General features: G+C 34.4%; 1 protein-coding gene across 1 annotated transcript in view; it reads right to left on the reverse strand.

The window, feature by feature from the left end:
• Positions 1-17,673, reverse strand: part of stab1 (stabilin 1) — a 70,127-nt gene that overhangs the window by 9,998 nt on the left and 42,456 nt on the right. Inside the window, exons 49-60 of the mRNA XM_056447685.1 lie at positions 16,955-17,086; positions 16,815-16,874; positions 14,635-14,811; positions 14,436-14,522; positions 11,648-11,794; positions 10,965-11,021; positions 8,807-8,987; positions 8,577-8,726; positions 5,319-5,423; positions 1,768-1,875; positions 811-1,004; positions 585-729 (exon numbers count right to left, since the gene is read on the reverse strand). Of these exons, the coding sequence (XP_056303660.1) occupies positions 585-729; positions 811-1,004; positions 1,768-1,875; positions 5,319-5,423; positions 8,577-8,726; positions 8,807-8,987; positions 10,965-11,021; positions 11,648-11,794; positions 14,436-14,522; positions 14,635-14,811; positions 16,815-16,874; positions 16,955-17,086 (1,543 nt within the window). The remainder of the gene's footprint in view (positions 1-584; positions 730-810; positions 1,005-1,767; positions 1,876-5,318; positions 5,424-8,576; positions 8,727-8,806; positions 8,988-10,964; positions 11,022-11,647; positions 11,795-14,435; positions 14,523-14,634; positions 14,812-16,814; positions 16,875-16,954; positions 17,087-17,673) is intronic.

Raw genomic sequence — 17,673 nt, forward strand, 5'->3', positions numbered from 1 at the left:
ACATATGTTTTTAAGTAAGAAAAAACTGTGACTTTTTATGTTAACAAAATAAAAATATTCCATTTATGTTTGAATTCATTATGGAAATCTAATTATCCAAATGAATGCATAATGCAACACTCTAAGAAATGCTGGGTTATTTAAACCCAATTTGGGTAAAAATATGGACTAAATCAAACATTGGATTAATCTTTCATTAATTTATTTATTTTCATTCGACTTAGTCCCTGATTTATCAGGGGTCACCACAGCAGAATAACCCCCAACTACTCATATGTTTTACATGGCAGATGCCCTTCAAGTCGCAACCCAGTACCCAGAGAAAAACACAGGATTAATTTTGGTCCTATTCATTTAATTCCAAAAATGAGTCCAGCAGTTAGTTTAGCCTATATTATACCCAGAATTGGGTTGAAATAACCCAGCATTTTTAAGAGTGCAGATATTCATTTTATTCCATGTTTAAAATAATTGTAATACAAATGTTAGTCATTTTTTTTCCCAATTCCATTGAGGCGACTTGCTATTAACGCTTATAATATTAGGGCATAATTAAAGAGTTAATTATATCAGCAAGTGAGTACTGTGAAAATGAAGGTCTCTGCATGTCGCTTTTGGGTCGCAGCCGCCATTATCCTCCAGGCATCGGTCAACAGGAGGAACCACTTTCTCCAAACACTGGATTCCATTTCCCACATAGCCATCGAGACACTGACAGCGCCGCTCGTTCTGTCGTGGGTTACAAAGTGTTACACATTTATCCATAAACAGTCGCTTGATTATAACAAAAAATTAACATGTTTCACATACGGGTCCTGTGAAAATACATTCTGCGAAATCGCTGCAGCCGCCGTTTGGCTCCTCTACACAACGGTTAATGGGCTCGCAAACATGTCCGTCTCCCGAGTATCCCGTCTGACAGGAACAGGTAATGTTGATACCAAACTGAGAACAGTCTGCTTCTTCATGGCAACCTCCATTATATTCACTGCAGAGATCCGGAGCTACAAAAACAACATGCAATTTCTAAGAATTCAAATGTGTAAAATTAAAGGAAGAGTTCAGCCAAAATAAGAAAAAGAAAAGAAAATGTACGAATCTTCAAGTGGTTTCAAATCTTTATGAGTTTCTTTCTTCTGATGAACACTAATGAAGGTATTTTTGATGAATGCTGGAAACCTGTAACCATTGACTTCCATAGTAGGAGAAACAAATACTTACAACATTTTTCAAAATATCTTTTTTTGGGTTTAACAGAAGAAGTTTTGAAACAATTAAAGGGTGAATAAATTATAACTCAATTGAAATTTTGTGTGAACTATCCTTTAAATAACAGTACACGTAACACCAGATTTAATTGTATTCATTGGGAATTATTTACAATAAGACTGCAAATGTATACAGCACTATAATTATTGTCTGTTGTTTCCAATATAAACATCAAAAATTAGTAAATCAGAAAACATTTACTTAAGAAGAAAAAATACTTTAAGATATATGTACAATTTAAGTCTTGTTCTCTAAAAAAGTATAATACTTTAGTATGTTTTTGCTTGAAACAACAAGTAAATTGAAAACTTTTGGTGAAACAATCAAAAAATAAATGTAAATTCTCAAGTAAAATCTCAAAAATGGAAAGAAAGTAATTGATTATGTAAAACCTGACGTAAACTTGAGCTCGCTCTTTTTTTGTATGGATAATTTAAGTTTTGGTGTCTTACCCTCAACTACTGTAATGCAATAGATGTTGTTCATTTCATAACCCACCTGTGCAGTTGATGCCGTTTCCTTCATAGGGCTCCACACACTCACACTGATTTTCAGGAAGACACACTGCATTCAGATCACACACTGGAGAACAGATCGACTTGACTTCTGTTGAACAACAGCCAGATTTGAGTGTGTAATAACAATCAAATTCTGTATTATTTAAAAAAATGCATTGATATAAATCCAGGACTTCAAATCTAAGTCTGGCATGCCTTAAAATTAAACAAATATCTAAAGATTCAAAATTAAATAAGCCTACCTAATGGGCAAGATTGTTTACATATATAGTATTTTTATAGTAAAAAGAAATATATTTATTAATCATAAAAATAAAATGTAAAAAAAAACATCTTGCAATGACTTTTAGCATAAGCATCACACAATTTTGTTACATTTACATATTCGCATTTATCTTTCAAACATTTATGTTGTTTGAAGACTTCAAATGTTTCTAAACAAATGTATAAATATTAATTTATCCAGAATGAAGCATTTTTTTTCCCAGAAGGTCTCAGAAGTGAAGTCTATGAGGTTATAGCACAAAATACCTCACAGATAATTTAATAAACATGCTATAACAGCCTCCTTATGAGTGGAAGTTAAAAAACTTTGTTTGTGTCTGGCTCATTAAATGCAAATGAGTTGCTGCTCTCCGCCTACTTTCTATAAGTGGGTGGAGCCTTTACAGCCTGTGCCTTGGATACTCCAGCAAGAACAAACAAAACATTTGCATGTGTTTTAAAGTCGTGTCAGTTTCAACTCCTGATATTCAGTTTTTTTTTGAGCAACCAAAGTAATAGAATGTTGCAAAAACGTTGCCTGGTCTGATGAGTCTCAATTTCTGCGGCAACATTCGAATGGCAGGGTCAAAATTTGGCATCAACATGAAAGCATGGATCCATCCTGCCTTCTAACGATTCAGGCTGCTGGTGGTGTAATGGTGTGGGGGATATTTTCTTGGTACACTTTGGGCCCATTAGTACCAATTGAGCATTGTGTCAACGCCACAGCCTACCTGACCATGCCCATCCTTTTATGACCACAGTGTACCCATCTTCTGCTGGCTACTTCCAGCAGGATAACGCGCCATGTCATAAAGTGCAAATCATCTCAGACTGGTTTCTTGAACATGACAATGAGTTCACTGTCCTTATTTGTTCACTGTAGTTCATACTTCATTGTGCAGCAGATAAATCTGCAGCAACTGTGTGATGCTAGCATGTCAATATGGACCAAAATATTTGAGGAATATTTCCAGTACTGAATCTATGCCACAAAGGATTAAGGCAGTTCTAAAGGTAAAAGTGAGTCCAACCCGGTACTAGTAAGGTGTACCTAATAAAGTGGCCTGTGAAGGATATATATATATATACCAAAAAACAATAATTTAGTATGGTTAAAACAACCAAATAATGTCAGAGAATTCTCAAATACAATACTAAAACATAATATATTACTTATATATAATTATATATATATATATAATACTTAACATTTAGTAAAACAAACAAAAAAGTATGTCAGATTTATTTAATATTGGCCATAATGTTAATGATTATTTTGTATGTCGAGTAAATGTAAATTCTGAAGTAAAATGTCAAAAATGATAAGAAAAAAATAATTGATCGCATTAAACCTGAAACTTGAGCTCGCTCTTATTTTGTATGAATAAAATTGACAACAGACTATTTAAATTCAAGTTTTGCATTTTACCCTCAGCTAGTGTAATGCAATAGATTGTTCATATCATCACCCTACTTTTTATATTAAAGTCAGTGCATAGCAATCTAGTTATCAAACAGGTTCACACCAAATGTGGAGCACCGAGTCACTCACTCCAGTTTACTTGCTGGAGGTTTTCTTTTTCATGTTAATAAAAAAAATGTAAACTTGCGCTGAAGATGCAATTAAGGTAAATATTTGACGTATACACGACAAATGTGTAACATATTCCATGGTAATTTCCTTTAATTTGCACATTTGCACTGAATTTGTATGCAAGGTGTATAAAGGTTTTTAAAAAATTTGTATAAAGGTGCCCTATAATAAAATCTGAGTATACCAAGGCATAGTAGAATAATAAGAGATCAGAATGGAAAGGGGCATACTGTGAGCCTCAGACAACGCTGTTTCCTTGTTTTCATGTAATTTCCACGAGTGTAAATTAAAACCCCGGTGGACAATGGGCCAATCAAAAGACAAAACAAACTGAGACGAGGCTTAAGAGCCATGCCCTCCGCATCTGCATGTTAGCCTACTTTAGGTCATTCGTCCAGACCTGACAAGCAGCAATGTCATCAACAGAACATGACTCCTACTGTATGCAGAGATCATAAAAATCTCTGAAGTCATTAATATGCACACCTCCGGCAGCCAAGCGTTTTCTAGTGATACAACATTAATCATTTTCTCACTTTGCTATTTTAACTGTATATTTCACTTACTATGTTTGTGGGACTTTTATTTTGAAAACGTGAGCGCCAACTTGTTTACTGTGCATTACTGGGCAACGACAGCACGAGACTGTTCAAACTCCCCTCAGGATGCGAAATGCAAGATTTACAGATTACACGTTTATTCATCTCCACTCTGAAGAGGCATAAGATATGTTTAGTTTCATGTTTTGTCAGGGGCGCCGCTGGGGGGGCGTTAGGACGATTCTAAGGGCCCATGCACTTAGGGGGCCCCCAGAGACTCTTCAAGTGACCAAGTGAAGAGACTCGTCACTTTCATCTGTGATCCCGCCCCCCCCTGCTCTTCACTTTCATCTGCGATCAACCCCCTCCCCCAGCTCCCGGTCTTTCCTTTCATCCGAGATCCCATCTCCGGCACCCCTGTCTTTTGTTAATTTATCATGTTTTCTGTGAAATTTGCAGCGTATGTTTCTACAAACACATGTAGACTTCTGAATCGTGTCCAATCACTCAGCTCATCTGTTCATGCAGAGGTTGATAGTTAGTCCTGTCTGTGTTTTCTTTGACTATAGCTTCCAAAATACAACACAATACATCTATATCACTCTTTTTTGCCAAGTTTACTCATAATTTTGCCTTTATCCACAACAGATCTGGTGAGAAAAGTAGGTTAACATTACTCTAATCGGCTTTAAATTTGTCCTTGTTCAGTGTACATCATTCTCTGTGTGTGTGTGAGTGCCTATAAGAGCGGTCAGAGAGGAGCTCATTAATATTCACAACACAAACCATGTATGGTCAATCATGGGCCTTCTGATACTGTGGGATATTTTATGGAGGAATATATTAGCTTATAAAACCATTACTAGAGATTTTTTTTTACTGAAGCCATAAACCTACTATATAAATATCAGAGAACAATTTAACTTATTAAACCAATGCAGTATATGGCACCGTTAAATCCGCATTAAGCATAAACCCAGCATAAGTTTTCTTCCACACCAACTGTTGACACAACAGACACTTTTCACAGTGTTAATTGTGTCTGATTGTAAAGAGTCAGGAAAGAAATCTTATGTGTATCAGTATATTAGATCCGTGAAACAGCAGCGACAACACTACTAACGTTCATACCGATTGCTGTCTGGCAGCTTTCACCCATCCATCCCTCCTGACAGAAACAGCTGCCGTCACCGTCCAGGCCTTCATCACACTTGCCATGGACTGTACAATTACACGCTGTGAGAAAAAGCAGAGCAGCATAAAACAAGGTACATTTTTACTATGATATACACCTGTTAAAATGCCATTCAGTTTACCAATAGTTTATACAGCACCTTTTCAGCCATATTTATATCAAGAATCATTTGTTGAGATAAATTATTGAAGTATGACAGTGTAGGTGCAAAATATGTGTGTTGTTTATAGTCTAAATAACTAAAAAGAAGAATATCTTTGTTTTCAGACATATTGGGCCCTATCATATACTCTATCATACACTGGCGCGATTTGTTGCTATTTTCAGACCAGCACAACAGTCATGTTCATGTTTTGAGTCACGTTTTTTAAATAGCAAATCCATTTGTGCCACTTTGTGGACTCATGGGTGTACTGGTCTAGAAAGGAGGTGTGTTAAGGTGCATTGTTGGTGCATTGCTATTTTGAGGAACTAAAATAGACCGTGCCATTGACCAACTAAAAGCAGGTCTAAAGACCAGCGCAGAGCATGTTAGTTATGCGCCTAAGCGGGTCCAAACGCTTACACATTGCTTAATACACACAGGATGTACAGCAATACACAAATATCTTTACATATGAAAAAAATTAAAGGATTAAAATGTTACAAAAATTATTACTTTCTACATAAATATAAAAATCACTGCCTCAATGCGTTCTTCACCTCAAGGTGCTTGTTTTCAGTTTATTTATAACAATTTGCATTTATATAATGTTATTATTATTAGCAGTATTATTTATTATATGCTTATTTATATTGGTTTCAATAAAAAGAAGTTTAGATTTGTCTGCCAGTCAGAATTTGAAAATGAATGCATCACTATATAGGGCATCAGAACAGGACATGTGTTTGGATATAACTTGCTGGAATAACTTATAATAATTTGCTGGAAATTTGAACTGCATTTAGAAATAGTTTTGAAACAAACCTTTGCACTTAACAAACAAAATAAAATAAGTAGGCTAATGTATGTCTGCAGTGGAGTGTGTTTAACACCGTTTCCTTATCCACGAAAGTAAAGGAGTAAAGAGTAATGATGTGTTCACACCAGACGCGGAACACACGGATAAATCGCGCTATTCGTGCATAGACGCGTGAACATTTTGAGTTTACTCGCTTCATTTGCGCATTAAATCCGCTTCATTCGTACATGAAATTCACTAAACAATAGACGCAGATTCCTGCCATGAGCAGGGCTTTTGTCTGCCTGGTAACTGTAGCTTTAATGCTAAATGGCTAACATGGGTTTTATTGAGAGAATAACTGTGTTTATGTGCTTCATGACGGCTGAAAAACAGCGTCGATTCATTCATTAAATCCCTCACGCTTGACGCTTCTTCCACATCTGGTGTGATCGCAGCATAAAAGTAAAGTAAAGAGAAAGTAAAGAGGCCTAACGGAAGAGGCGCATTCTTTATTCTTGCGCTGCAGATGCTCTGTTTAACTGTTCTCTTGCAAGGGGAGCGTTCAGTTTTCCACTTACAAAGTCCGCCATATAAATAGCAAATGAGCCATGGTGGGACGCAACTGACTCTTAAAGGGAAGGGGAGATAAGATTCTGATTTGTTTAATGCACGTTATACTCAAAACACATCCATAACTTATTAAGAGAATAAGCACAACACTGTTAGACCATGCGCCGGGGCGCAGAACTTATTTTTCTGTTCTTAGAATAGCAAAGGTGGATTCGGACATGCCATTGATGCTTTTGTGCCATGAGCTTTAGACTTTGCACCTAGATCATTAAAATAGAGCCCAAAATAGAGTCTAAACTAAGTGAGTTTTTCTGTAAAGCAAGCAAAATAATCTGCTAATGGGATAATATATTGTTTTATTGTTTTCAGTTTGAAATGCGATTACTAAGCCCATTGGCAGATTATTTTGCTTGTTTTATGGCAAAATTCTCCTGAAAAATGTACCTTAATGTCAAAAAACATGTCAAAAATGCAAATCAATTTGACATTAATTGACAACCTTGATGTCAAAATTGACTTCTAATAATAGTATATAAAAACACATCAAAAATGTATTGCATCACTGTCCGGTAACGCAGTGTTTCTCAACCACATTCCTGGAGGACCACCAGCTTTGCACATTTTCCATGTACCCTTAACTAAACCCACTTGATACAGATCATCAGCTCATTAGTAGAGACTGAAAGACCTGTAATGGGTGTGACAGACAAAGGAGACATCAAAAACAAGCAGTGCTGGTGGTCCACCAGAGATGGGGTTGAGAACAACTGCTGTAATGGATTTTTGACACCAATATTAGATGTAAATTTGATGTAGTTTTGACATCAAGATAGTTTACATGTAATGTAGAGATATGAAATTCAGTGTAAATTTGGATTTTGGAGCTGAAGCTTTCAGATGGATAAAACTTTTCTTTTCTTGTTATTATTTTGGTGGTCAAAAAGGCATCAATGTGTGGATGTCAAATAGACGTCAAGGTTTTGACATTAAATCGATTGGCTTTTCAACTTTCTTCAAAGTATCTTTTATTGTGTTTACGAAAGACCGAAAAAAGATTCAAAATAGGTTGCAACAACTCAGGAGTGAGTAAATAAAGATCCCTTTAAAATGGTTCTATGTTTATCTAATGACTTTAATTAGTTTAATTTGATGCACTTTCTGCATATTATGTAGTGCACTGTTTGCACAATTATACTAACGGTTAAGCAGTACAGCGATTCCTTTGGTTTTTGACTGCTTAGGAATTCAAAATTTTCATAGTATTTTCTATAATATTTATTCTTCTGGAGAAAGTTTTATTTGTTTTATTTTGGCTAGAATAATAATAAATTTGAAATTTTTTAAAAACATTTTAAGGTCAAAATTATTAGCCCCGTTAAGCAATATAATTTCGATTGTCGACAGAACAAACCATCATTATACAATGATTTGCCTAATTAAAGTTATTAACCAAGTCAAACCTTTAAATGTCACTTTAAGTTGAATACTAGTATCTTGAAAAATAACTAGTCAAATATTATTTACTGTCATCATGGTAAAGATAAAATAAATCAGTTATTAAAACTATTATGATTAGAAATGTGTTGAAAAAATTTCTCCATTAAACAGAAATTGGGGAAAAAAATATACAGGGGGGCTAATAATTCTGACTTCAACTGTATAAAGGCCTGAATGAATTACCTGTGCAGTTCGGCCCAAAGTGATTGACGTGACAGAGCTCACACCCTTTGCCTGTAAATCCTGTATGACATTTACACACGCCTGTGCCGCTCTGTCCATCATCACAGTCTCCATGCTCTCCACATGGCGCCTCCAGACCACCAGAACACACTAAAACACAACACACACCACTTATTTACATGTAATATTCAATCAAGCTCTCGCTCATTGCGTTTTTTCGAAATTCTCACCTTGGCAATCTCTTCCGAAGTGGTTTTTACAGCACTTTGTGTCCCACGTCAATTTTGTGCATACCCGGTCGCAGCCCAAAAAATCTCTGTAGGACCTGTATCCATAACCGTACGAGTACATGCCATAGTAACTGGGCATTCGGTATGGTCTGTAAGGTTGTCGGCATATGCTAGTTCTGTTCTGTAAGAAAACAATTAATCTGATCAATCTTGTAACTACAGCACAAAACAGGTTTTGACTTGGTTAAGCAAATTAAAATAAAAAAGTCAATAAAGCACTGACTGCAAGAATATTAAAGCAACAGAATGCCAATATATGTATTTATACAAGAGTAGGCATGGGACGATAACCTTTTTCAAGGTATAGCGAGGTTTGGAAAAGTCAAGCTTTTAAAACCGCCAAAATTTTCTGTAATACCGTTCCTAAGGTATGTGTAAGATTTGTTATTTACATTTTTTTGTTTGGTTTTTAGGACAACAGTAGCTTCAGCAGACAAAATATCCAAAGATGCCATTTTGAATTGTAAAGAAATCTGTGTTTTTAAACAAATGAAGACAGCAGAAGTCAATGACAAGCAGAAGCCTGACATGTTTACTGCTCCAAATATTATAAATGTTTCAAAAAATAAAATATATTGTTTTGAAAGGGGAAAAAAGTTTTTGTTTTTTTATCCAGACATTTAAAAAGAATATATTTTAGAGTAGTAATCATAATACCGTGATCCCGTGAAACTCTGATATTTATTTAGTTATCATACCATCAGAATCTTACACCGGCCCATGCCTATACAAGAGTTCTGTCTGGTTCTCGAATCTGATTGGCTGATAGCCATGAGATATTTAAGTAATAACGGCATTTATAAAGCCTCTTCACCCTTCACTGTGTATTATTCCGCCCACATGAGTGGCAAGCAGACTACAGTTTGAGTCTTTTTTGGCGAGAATGTAGTTGTTTAGAATGCAACTATGCAGTTTATTTATAAGGACAGTGCCTGTTTTAAATATTTATAATTTCTAAGATTCAGCGAGTTGGCGGCCAGCCTGTCATAATGAGCAGAGTTTGACGTTCAGCCACAAGATGACAACTGAGACCGCAAATTAAGTCTTTAGGGTAGAAAAATAGCATTTTCTCAGCATAGGTTTCAAACTACAGCAAAACAAATCAATACAGAACAGGTAAGTCGGTCACTCTAAGTCGGTCACTCTCTTTTGTATTTGTGAAATCCCGATTGCAACAGAAAAATACTGGGAAATCTCTGTAGACTGTGGCATTTGATGCTGTTCAGCCTTATAATCTTAAAATGTGAGCAAAATCACCTTTAATCATGATTTTAGACATGACGCTAGAGAATCATTCAAATACAAGCTCTAAAGTGACGTTTGTAAAGTAGTAAAGGCTTCTGCTGTTCTGCAGATGTGTATGAACGGCGGAAAAAAGTTGTTCCCCTTACAAAAGGATTTTTGACACTCTGCGTGTTTGATTTTCTTATTTATATACATGATTATGCCGTCGAACTGTTGTGTAAATGCAAAATCATGCTTGTTGCAGTGCAATATAGCTGTATATTGTCACTGGTGGGACCAGTGCTGATATACAGCCATATTGCACCACTACAAGTGTGATATTGCTCATATTTATAAGTGCTATATATATGCGCTAGCATTTTAAAGCAACAGAATAAATTCTTTTTTAAATTAATATAGTGTTTAAATAGTGTTGCACCAGAACAATAAAAAGGTAAAAAAAAAAAAGTAAAAGTCAAATAAATAAATAAATAAGTCAAAGATCTGCTTCCATTTAAAAGAAAAGAACAAAAAACTGTAAATTAAAAGTAAAAAAGTCGACAAATTGTTAATTATTCACATTTTAAAGCAAGCAAAAAATAAAAATCAAAGGCAACAAAGTGCTGACTGCTTGCATTTTAGAGCAACAGAACAATAAATAAATAAATAAATAAATAAATAAAAAAGTCAATAAAAAAACGAATTTCTAGCATTTTAAAGCAACAGAAAAAAACCCAATAGAAAAGTAAGTCTGCAAAGCTTTGACAGCAAAACAGAACCAAAAAAAATTGTTGGCAATGTCTTAAAGTCCTAAGTAAATGAAATACTACCTGTTACAGATTTGTTATCGAAAGAGATAAACAAATAAACTTACCATGTCTGTTGATCCATAAGGACAAGGAGGTGGCACAAGGCAAGAACCACAGCGACCCTAAAGACAAACAATGTTTGAACAGTACTAGGGAGCTCAGACAAGTGAATGATCTTTTGATCTTTGGTTACGATTTGGTCTTTGAGACAAATTTTGGAAATCTACAATAAAATCTGCAATCTCTGACAAGTTCACCAACAGCCGATTAATGGCTGTTACGATCAAATCTTTCCTCTAATGAAATTCTGACAATATCAGAAGATTTCAGACACTTTCCTACAGTGCAAATATTCTCATGGTGAGCTTCAAACCAAGAACCAATAGGAGCGCTAAACCTGATGACGCAATTAACACCTGATTACAATTAAAGTGACAGCTGCAAATCACCTTCTGGGTTTATTAATAAGAAATATTATGAGCAAAATGACCAATACAGTTATTAATGTCTGCTATGCTGACACTACAAAATCAGTCATTATAGTTGCAAAAATCATATTTTTTCTCGAAATCCTGGAGGGACTGCTATTATCCTACACCATGTCCTCTCTTTAGTTTGTTTAAAATAGATGGAATAATTTAAAAATAGACCGAGAACATCTATTCGGTGCTATTGGTCCACATTTTGGGTGTACATCAAGGTTTGAATTAATAGAGCAATCACCAGTTGTTAACTGAGCCAGCTTTACCTTAATCTCTACACTTCGGAAGTCGTCACAGCGAGCGCCAATGCTCGGTGGCTCCAGAAGCTGATCAATCCCATGAGCGACTCCTGAATCAAACACCATGTTCCGTGTTACGATTCTGGCATTGTTTCCATTGATTAAGATGTCGCCCTGAAAATCAGTAAATGAGACGTCAAATCAAATGTGTTAACTGTACATCAATAAAAATAAAAATGATTAATTGGCATTGGGATTAAATGTTAAAATTAATTAGGCTTTACACAGACAAACATGAATGTATTAACCCTTAATTGTCAGGGACCCCAATAGATGTTTCTTTTTTATATATATACATATTCCATTCATCCCTAGGGCATGGAACTCTCCAACTTTTCCTAAAAAATCTTAAAATGCACAAAAGCCTGGACTTGATTCAGTTGTTTTAAAGGTGTGTAAAAAAAAAATCACCATTTGGGTTCCACATTGAAAAATAATGGGAAAGTGAAGAAATGTTGAAAACATTATGAATTTGGAATGTTTTACATTTCTGCAAAGGCCTGGGTCTAGAGCACAAATCAAAATTAGAAAAAAAAATCTCTTCTATCTCACACAAAAGAAAACATTTTGATAGAAACTGGTCAGAAAAAAATTACAAAACTGGCATAAATCTGAAAAATGTTCATTAATAAATGGATACTAAAGCACAAAATCAACATGGAGTGTGTGTGTCACTCACACATGTGTCACTGTTAGCAAACAATTAGAAAGATTTATCAGCCAACAACAAAAAATCCCCAACAAAATACAGAATTGTGATGTATTTTATATGTTAAAATATATATTTAGTAAACGGGGCTGGCCCTGTACATTTGGGGGCCCTAAGCATAATAATTTTGGGGCTCTACCTTGCTCTAAATAGTGGAGTATTGCCATTTCAAACCATCCCACAATGACTTTATTGCTTATTAAATACAGTCAATGAAGCAGATAAGTAAAGCCTGATTTCTTCTACTTAATACCAGTCTGAATGATTTGGACATTTTAAAACAGCACTGTTTTCGTCAACTAGCAGCTCTAAAAATGAAGGATTAAACACTCTTTAATAAAGGGACCAGAGATTCCTACTTTGTGTCCTTCTGGAGTGTTAAAACATTTTCTAATATTTAACAGATTGAAGATTCTAAAAAAGATTTTAGGTTGTTTTTTTAGTTCTACTATTGCATTTTAGTCAAATGCATTTTACACTAAACATAAAAACCAGGTTTGTGAAACAGAGAAAAACAATCATATAAGTGGACAATGTTTAATAATACGTAATTGCCTATTTTCAATAAATGTACGACTACATTATGTCTTCAACATCATCATTAGCACTTAAAAACGATGCTAAAAATGAGTTTGTGCTTGTCTCTTCTTGTCGTCGTTCGCTGAAGAATAGCATTAGATTAGTTTCGTTTTCGTAGTTCAATTTCTAAAATAAATTAACTCTATAAAATTGGCAGGCAATGAAGCAAGGGCTTGGGGGGATTGTGGGGGCCCCCTTATAGTTTGCCTATATGGAGGGCCGGCTCTACTAGTGAATATAGAGTTGAAATCAGAATTATTAGCCCCCCTTTGAATGTTTTTTCTTTTTTAAATATTTCCCAAACAATGTTTAACAGAACAAGGACAATTTTCACAGTATATTTTTTTTTCTCTTGGAGAAAGTCTTATGTGTTTTATTTCGGCTAGAATAAAAGCAGTTTTTTATTTAAAAAAAAAAGCCCCTTTAAGCTGTATATATTTTTGATAGTCTACAGAACAAACCATCTTTATACAATAACTTTCCTAATTACCCTATCCTGCCAAATTAACCCTTTAAATGTCTCTTTAATCTGTATAGAACGTGTCTTGAAAAATATCTAGTAAAATTATTCACTGCAATCATGGCAACGATAAAATAAATCAGTTATTAAAACTATTATGTTTAGAAATGTGTTGAAAAAAATCTTTTCTCTGTTAAACAAAAATTGGGGAAATAAATAAACAGGGGGGGCTAATAATTCAGACTTCAACTGTATATCATCAATTTGTGAGGAAAAGTTTTCTGAAGCATCAAGAAATATAACCTGAAAATGAGTGTCTGTGGGTGTCAGTGGATTAATAATATAAAAATGTTCAATAACGTCCAAAAAATAAATGTTGAAAAACCCTAATAAGTTGACTGAACTAAATTAATTGACTAAACTTGATGCCTAAATTTAATTGAGTAATGGAATCTCCAAAAACTTGCATATTTAAGTTTATTTAACTTGCTGGTTTTGTAGACTATACTTAAATTGTTCAGTTACCAAACTTAGTACTAAGTTAATACTAACTGAACAATTTAAGTATAGTCTACACAATTATTAGAATTTTACAGTCAAGACTACATTTGTGAAAATGACCTATTTTTTTCAAAGGATAAATTATGATTTTGAGCTCACTACACTTAAAATCTTAAGTTTTTGCATTTTCATGGTACATAAGTTAAATTAACTAATATTTTTAAGTGAAAGGACCAAAATGCTAAATTTTAAGTTATGTTCAGTCCACTTTACCTAATTGTTTAAGTAAAGACAACATTAGGGTTTACAGTGTATGTTTATTCATATTTAGAAGTATTTATATAAGTAAACACCAGTTCACACAAATATTTATTCTAGCTGAGTAAATTTTGAAAAACAAAACTTTAAATACCAATAAAAACAAATGCAAACATTAACAATAAATAAACCAATAATGAACATACATGTAAGAGGTTATAAAGGTCTCTCCACATCAAAATACTTACAATTAAATCTTTATTGCAGCTAAAGGTGATCTCCGATCCAAACAGCGTCTGCAATCTTTTCTCAGCAGGAAGAGCAATAGCTGCTACCTGGAAACAAACAACCCAAAATGTGACTCTTGAAAGAAAGTACTGCAGCTGTACCACACAGCCAAGACAATTGACCAAATTTATATTCCAATTAGGCTCATAAGTGTCACACCCTTTCATCACGGACTATGTGCGCTTTAAGGTAGCCTTGTAGTTTGTCTCGATGGTCTTCACTGTACAGCCACGTCTTTCTGTCCTCAGGGAGTTTGTTAAAAACATCATCTGTCGGCCAGAACATGGTGAACGGGTAAAAGGCTCGGTGCTGCACCACATGCATCAATCCTGCATCCTGTAAAGATGACAAACATGTTTTTAACAACAACAACAACAACAACAACAACAACAACAACAACAACAACAACCACAACAACAACGCATATGGGTGATTCTGTAATTGCAGGTATATTTGGCATCCAAAGTCACTGATTTTTCAATTATTAGGTCACACCATACATTTTAATGTACAATTCACGCTATTACCTAACCATTAAGTAAGACTTTTAGCTCAATAAACTACTAGCTGCTTACATTTTTAAAAACGCATGGTTCCACACAATCAATTTGTGTTGGGTCAACATGAAGGAATTAAGTTAACTTTTTAATTTTTACATATTTAAGTGGATTGAACATAAAACAATTAAGTTTTCCCCCAAACAACCTCAAGAATTGGGTTGTTTTAGCTCATTTTAAAAAGTAGTTTGAACAAAGAATAAACATATTTTTTGAGTGTATTAATAGTTTGTGAGGTAGTAGTTTGTTTATGTATTGGGTAGCATTAGGGATGTAAAATAAGGTCATACTTAAGTGCTAATAAACAGTTAGCATCTTAATAACGCACTGTAAAAAAGGCTGAGTTCCACACAATCAATTTGTGTTGGGTCAGCATGAAGGACTTAAGTTAACTTTAATAATTATTAAATTATTCATTTTCCTTCGGCTTAGTCTCTATTTCAGAGGTCGCCACAGCTAAATTAACCGCCAACTATTCCAGCATATGTTTTATGCATTGGATGCCCTTCCAGCTGCAACCCAGTTTTTGGGAAACACCCATACACACTCATTCACACACAGACACTACGGACAATTTAGTTTATTTATTTCACATGTCTTTGGACTGTGGGGGAAACCCGATGGAAACCCATGCCAACACAGGGAGAACATGCAAACTACACACAGAAACGCAAACTGACCTGTGACTCAACCAGCAACCACTGCACCACTGTGCCGCCCTAACTTTAATTAATAATTAATTTAATTGTTAAAAACAATTACGTTGTCCACCAAAAAAGTTCAAGAACTGCATTATTTCAGCTCATTTTATAAAAGTAGTTTGAATAAGCAGCAAACATCGTTTTTTGAGTGTAGGCAGATAATAAGCCAGTTGTAAATGGTGTCAATTGTTACTTAAACTAAAGTGTTACCTATTTTTTTTACAATTTAAACAAATTTTTACTCATTTTCGTAGATCACAAAGATGTTACATGTGTCAACAATGCAACATTTTCTGTAAAAAGTGTCCTTTATTGTAAAAAAGACATGACTTCTTGATTTTCGAAATAGTCGTAAATTGTGTAATCAAAATATTTTATTTAAATTTTTGTTTGCCAATATTTAATTTGTTGTAACAACAATATTTTGTTTAAAAACAACTTTTATCTTACAAAAACGTGTGCCCGAAAAGCTTTTTTTTTTTACCATATTTACCAATTTTATTACGATAGCATACTTTGTCTTTAAATTGTTGGAATTATCTCACACAACTGTGCAAACAAACAGATAATGATGACACAATCCTTCACTGATAATAGTGATAAACGTGTGTGTGTGCACTCTCTGTGAAAATATTTTAATTTTAAAAGATCCTACATGTAGAGTATTTTTGTAATCTGTCAATACCGTTACCACAATTTCGAATGACTTGAATTGTGTTTTACGCTCTTTGTGTGAAATGTCATCTTGGATTCAAGTTTCGAAACGAAGGACTATTCATTTAATAGTACAAAAAAGATTTTTCTTGCTATGATTTATTGTTATTTCTACACATTACCTAATTTGTCCTTAATAGAATTGACAAACAATACAATAAAGCAATCATTTTTCCCTAAAAGTAAAAAAAAAACTATTACAATTTGTGTTTGGCAAGTACTGAATTACTCAAATTGAATATCCTTTCAATAAGACACAAGAAAAAAATTGCTGTTTATAAAGATTTGATTCCTTAACTTTTTGAAAAAAGAAATAGAAATATATAAAATATATTGAAATATATATTAAAAAAAAATATATATAGACCTGGAGGAGCTTCCCGAACATTTTGAAGCCATATTGCTCAGCCGCTGCCGTGATGTTCAGCTGCAACATAAAATGGGATTACTTTGTTTTGTGACATTCTTCTCAAATTTGGTGATCACTAGTTGAGTTACTGTACGTACGTTAGTGCTGATTTCTGCTTTGCTGGTTATATCGTAGGGAACGAGGACCTTGTCTATGTAATGCAGGATTCCATTGGAGCACTCAATGTCACCGGTGATAATCTTTGTATTGTCATTAATGTAAACAACACCCTGAGTAGAAAACAGACTATGGTAAATAATTGAATACAGGGAGATTTTTTTTTATTTATTTTAGCTAATTTGTCCCTGCCCAATTTGATATATGGGCTTGTATAAATGATCATGTGTATAAAAATCAAGTCAAAATATCTGTACCTGAAAATATTAGAAAATTAAAAAAAGAGTAAATAACCACTTTTGCAATATTTTGAAATGCTCACTGGCCACTTTAATAGGTACACCCGTCCAACTGCTTGTTAATGCAAATTTCTAGTCAGCCAATCACATGGCTCAATACATTTAGGCATGCAGACATGGTCAAGACCATCTGCTGCAGTTCAAACCGAGAATCAGAATGGGGAAGAAAGGTGATTTAAGTGACTTTGAACATGGCATGGTTGTTGGTGTCAGACGATCTGATTTCAGAAACTGCTGATCTACTGGGATTTTCACGCACAACCATCTCTAGGGTTTACAGAGAATGGGCTGAGAAAGGAAAAAAATATCCAGTGAGCGGCAGTCCTGTTGGCACAAATGCCTTGTTGATGCCAGAGGTCAGAGGAGAATGGCCAGACTGGTTCGAGCTGATAGAAAGGCAA

The sequence above is a fragment of the Danio aesculapii genome, chromosome 22 (genome assembly GCF_903798145.1).
Source record: "Danio aesculapii chromosome 22, fDanAes4.1, whole genome shotgun sequence".
NCBI classification, from domain to species: domain Eukaryota; kingdom Metazoa; phylum Chordata; class Actinopteri; order Cypriniformes; family Danionidae; genus Danio; species Danio aesculapii.